This window comes from Coffea arabica, chromosome 8e (assembly GCF_036785885.1).
Source record: "Coffea arabica cultivar ET-39 chromosome 8e, Coffea Arabica ET-39 HiFi, whole genome shotgun sequence".
In the NCBI taxonomy this organism is placed as follows: domain Eukaryota; kingdom Viridiplantae; phylum Streptophyta; class Magnoliopsida; order Gentianales; family Rubiaceae; genus Coffea; species Coffea arabica.
Window position 1 is genome coordinate 8,419,507 of NC_092324.1, and position 5,414 is coordinate 8,424,920.

General features: G+C 39.5%; 1 protein-coding gene across 1 annotated transcript; it reads left to right on the forward strand.

The window, feature by feature from the left end:
• The first annotated feature begins 411 nt into the window (after positions 1 to 411).
• Positions 412 to 2,142, forward strand: LOC140012645 (uncharacterized). The gene is made up of 2 exons (XM_072060921.1): positions 412 to 1,361; positions 1,479 to 2,142. The coding sequence occupies exons 1-2, from the start codon at positions 412 to 414 to the stop codon at positions 2,140 to 2,142; spliced, it is 1,614 nt and encodes a 537-aa protein (XP_071917022.1).
• The last annotated feature ends 3,272 nt before the right edge of the window (positions 2,143 to 5,414 follow it).

Consider the following 5,414-nt stretch of genomic DNA (forward strand, 5'->3'; position numbering starts at 1 on the left):
ATATGAATATAAAGTATTTCGATTATCTTTAGAGTTTGACTTGCTAATACTTTATCTTTATAATTATTTTAAAACGTTCACCCTCTATAAGAGGTCGAGAGCGAGGAGCTAGACAATCTCATCACTGGAAGGTGACCGAGAGCCGGGCGCCGACCAAAATCCTAGATTTAGAGGTGAGGTTGGGGAACAAGTGGCTACTGCCATTAACCGAATGACAAACATTCTGGAACGTTTAGCTAACCAACCAGGTCATGGAACTGTAAACCAAACCGTAAACCCTGAGGGTGGGAAGGATAGAGCTCTAGAGCGTTTTCAGAGCTTTTTTCCATCTAAGTTCTCTGGAGGGTCCGATTCGAAAATGGCTGAGGGGTGGTTAAAAAGAATTGCTGATATTTTGCTGCTCTAAACTACATGGAGGAGAGGCAAGTGGCCTTTGCCGTGTTTCAGTTCGAGGGAGCTGCCCGATCCTGGTGGAACATGATAAGGGTCAAGTGGGATAGAGAACAAACTCCTAGGGCTTGGGTGAACTTTATCTGGGAGTTTAATGCTAAATTCCTCCCTCCGCTAATCCAAGAGAAAAGGGAAGATAATTTTATCAAGTGTAAGCAAGGATTGCTAAGTATTGTGGAGTACGAGATACTGTTCACCAAATTGTCAAAATTCGCCTCTAAGTTGGTGGCGACCGAACCGAGGAGGATAAGAATGTTTATTCAAGGTTTAAATTTGAAAATACAAGAAGATCTAGTAGCGCCCCAAATCACCAGTTTTAGTGATCTAATTGAGAGGGCTCAAAGAATTGAAAGTGCAAAGGCTCAAGTGAGAGCTTTTAATGCAAGAAAAAGGAACGCTCCTAGTGGTAGCCGTGGTCCAGTGGACGCGAATGCTCCACCTCCCAAGTTTAGGAGTGGAGTGAAGACCTCGGGAGCACCAAGAGGGACAATGACGAAAGGACTTACGTCGAGAGGGGCATTTTCTAGAGGGATGTCAAGTGGAAGGGGACAGTCAAGGAATGTCCCACAAGGAAGCCAAGTATTAACCCCTAGTATGTATTGTAACTATTGTGGAAAGACAAATCACACGGAGGATAGGTGTTGGAAAAAAGAGAGGAAATGCTTGAAGTGTGGAAGTAGTGATCATCAGCTGGCTGCGTGTTCTAAGGTTCAAGAGAGAAGTGGAGTTCGTCAGACGGACAAGCCAACCCCCAGTCAGGCTGGTGCAGTGGGGAATCGACCGAGAGTTCCAGTTAGGGTTTATACCCTGGATCATCCGCAAGTTTCCAATCCAACGGAGGTTGTCGAATGTACTATCCCTATTTTGCATCGTTTAGCTAAAGTCTTAGTTGACCCTGGTGTTTTGCATTCGTTTGTGAGTTTTACTTTTATGTGTGGGGTAGATATAAAACTAGTTAGGTTACCTTATGATCTATAGGTTAGAACACTTACGAGAAATCAAAGTCTGATTACGAATCTGGTGTATAGGAACTGTGAAATCTGGGTTGGAGAAAGGAAGTTATTGGTAGACCTAGTAAGTTTGGACATCAAAGCGTACGATGTTATTATAAGGATGGATTGTTTAGCCCAGTATCATGCTAACTTGAATTGTAGGACGAAAATTGTCGAATTTTGCATTTCGAGGGAAGGAACATTAAGATTGGATATGAAGGGAAGATTAGCTTCGTTTGCCCTCATTTCGAGACTTCGGGTTAGAAAATTAATAAGTAAGGGAGTTCAAGATTATTTGGCTTTTCTAATAAACCCTCCAAGTGATAAAATGAAGTTGGAAAATGTGCCAATAGTGAGAGATTATCCCGACGTTTTCCCTGAGGAGTTAGAATCCTTACCTCTTGATCGAGATGTTGAGTTTAAGATTGATTTAGTGTCAGGGACAGCTCTCATTTCTAAAACCCCGTATCAGATGGCCCCTGCGAAATTTAAAGAGTTAAAGATTCAACTACAAAATTTGTTAGAGCGGGGATTCATTAGGGAAAGCGATTCGCCTTGGGGAGCACTCGTATTATTTGTCAAGAAAAAAGATGGGAATTTGAGATTATGCATAGATTATCGAGGGTTGAATAATGTGATAATAAAGAACAAGTATCCTTTACTGCTTATTGATGAACTATTTGATCAGTTGCAAGGATAGGTAGTATTTTCTAAATTAGACCTCAGGTAAGGGTATTATCAGTTAAGAATTAGGAAGGAAGATGTACTGAGAACTTTTTTTAACTCGAGATATGGGCACTTTGAGTTTGTGGTGATGCCCTCCGAATTGACTAATACTCTTGCCGCATTCATGGAGTTAATGCTGCGAGTCTTTAAATCATATTTGGATCAGTTTGTATTGGTATTTATAGACGACATTGTTGTGTATTCTAAGAACTAAGAATTAGGAAGGAAGCTGTACTGAGAACTTTTTTTAACTCGAGATATGGGTACTTTGAGTTTGTGGTGATGCCCTCCGAATTGACTAATACTCTTGCCGCATTCATGGAGTTAATGCTGCGAGTCTTTAAATCATATTTGGATCAGTTTGTAGTGGTATTTATAGACGACATTGTTGTGTATTCTAAGAACTGAGAAGATCATGCCCGACACTTGAAGATAGTGCTACAAACCCTAAGGGAGCATCAATTGTATGCTAAATTCACTAAGTGTGAATTTTGGTTGGAAGAAGTGTTCTTTTTAGGGCATAAGATTTCAAAAGATGGGATTTTTGTAGACCCAACTAAGGTTGATGCCGTTACTTAATGGAAACAACCAGAGACCCCTATGGAGGTTGGAAGTTTTTTGGGTTTAGTGGGATATTACCGTCGACTTATTAAGGATTTTTCGAGGATTGTTGGGCCATTGACTAGTTTGACTAAGAAACATGGCAAGTTTATGTGAAATCTTAAGTGTGAAGTTAGTTTTCAGGAGTTGAAGAAGCGTTTGACAATGGCTCCGATATTGACATTACCTAATGGAAAGGAAGGACTTACGGTTTACTCAAATGTCTCTACGGAAGGATTGGGTTGTGTTTTGATGCAAAATGAGAAAGTTATTGCTTATGTCTCTCAAAAATTAAACCATGAACAGAATTACCCAACTCATGATTTGGAGTTACCTGCAGTCATTTTCGCGTTGAAAAAGTGGAGATATTATTTATATAGGGTGACATTTGAGATTTTTACAGAGCATAAGAATCTTAAATATCTATTTTCTCAAAAGGAGTTGAATTTGAAACAGAGGCAATAGGTAGAATTTCTTGAGGATTATGACTGCACCATTAATTATCACCTTGGGAAGGCTAATGTAGTAGCGGATGCATTTAATCGAAAAGTTCAAATAGTAGGGTTAATGGTTAGAGAGTGGAGTATGTTGGAAAAGGTGAGTGAGTGCAATTCGTGCCTAGAATGACAAAAGGTTGTATTTGAAAATTTGACCTTAAAGTCTCCATTATTAGAACGCATTAAAGAGGCACAAAAGAAGGATGATATGGTGCAGAAATGGTTGGAAAAAGCGCAGAAAGAGAGAATCCAGGATTTTAAAATAGGGTCTGAAGGAGTACTAAGATTTCGAGATCGAATCGTGGTGCCTAGTGATGAAGGGATAAGAAGGAAAATATTGGAGGAAATGCACTGATCTAAGTATACGATACACCCTGGGAGTAATAAGATGTACCAAGATTTAAAAAAATTGTATTGGTAGGTTGGTTTGAAAAAGAAAGTGACTAGATTTGTTCAAACATGTCTTGCCCGTCAGCAAGTTAAAGCTGAGCATTAGAAGCCTTCGGGACTTTTGCAACTTCTAGAGATACCCGAGTGGAAGTGGGAACATATTACTATGGATTTCGTAACAGGGTTGTCAAGGAGTTAAAAGGGGCATGACGCGGTTTGGATGGTAGTAGATCGACTTACTAAGCTTCACATTTCCTGCCGGTGAATATGAAATACCCTTTGGAGAAACTAGTAAAGTTTTATATGAATGAAATTGTGAGATTACATGAAATTCCTGTAAGTATCGTTTCTGATAGAGATTCGAAATTTGTTTCTCGATTTTGGCAAAAAAATTCCAAGAGAGTTTGGGGACCAAGTTAAACTTGAGTGCATCATATCATCCCCAAACGGATGGACAGTTGGAGAGGACAATCCAGACTTTGGAGGATATGTTAAGATCATGTATAATGAAATTCTGAGGAAGTTGGAGTCACCATATGACATTGGTCGAGTTTACATATAATAATAGTTACCATGCTTCAATTCAAATGGCACATTCGAAGCACTTTATAGAAGAAATGTCGATCGCCGACCCATTGGAATGAAGTACGAGAGAGAAAAATTTTGGAACCGACCACTATACCCTGGGTTGAGGAAGCATATGAGAAAGCAAAGATAGTCTGAGAATGTTGACCTTGGTTCCTAACTTTTGATGATTACAAAACAAATGGATGTTGCTAACATCTCCTCAAAGGCTTTTTCAGAAATGAAGCAAATCAGATTCAAAGATTAAGCACATTTGAAAAAGATAGAGTATGCTGAACCTGTCGGACGCTCAAGAAGACAGTACCGGACATCCGATAATCATTGCACAAGTTCGGACGAATGTTTCGGACGTCCAATAGGATCCTTCGAAATCGACGAATCTATCGGACGCTGAATATGTCTCTACCGGACGTCCGATAGAAACAAGATAATTTCTCAAATCTCTTTAATTGCTATCGGACGCACAAAAAGCTTGCATCGGACGTCCGAAAGAATTGAAGAAAATCTCTTAAACTCACTGCCTGCTGTCGGACGCATAAAACAGGGCTATCGGACGTCCGACACTCCAACGGCTAGTTGACTGTTCAGCTACTTTCTATCCGTTGGAAGATTTAATGAAGCACTTTGTTGATTTCCTATAAATAGAGTATGGTCAGAATCTTCAAACAACTTTGGCACACTGAAGATATAAAAGATCTAGAGTGATTTTAGTGAGAAAATACTCTTCAAAGAATATTTGTAGTCTTAGTGGTGTGAGGTTCATTGTAAGCTTTTCATTTGTGAGTGAATACTTCATGAGTGTAGCTCTGTGAGGGTTGTCCTGAGGGATAGTAAAACGTCATGGCTTGACCGAGTAGAGTTCGGGGCAAGGAGGAGGTGAACCTTCCTTTGTACACAAGAGTGATTGTAATTCATCAACTTGAAGTAGCTTGTTTAAATTAATCTACAAGCTCAAGAGGAGCTGCATAGTTAATTGGTTTGCTATTCTTTCCCTTTTATTTACTTATTATTACGTTTGTGTTCTTTAAATTGATTATCTCTTCTACTCCCAAACAGTCTTGCTTTCTTGTTAATTGTCTCATTGGTTGTCTTCGGGCCTTACAATTGGTATCAGAGCTTGGTTTCCTAGAGATTAAGCTTAATCGACTTTGGAGTAAAGATGACAACCAACAAT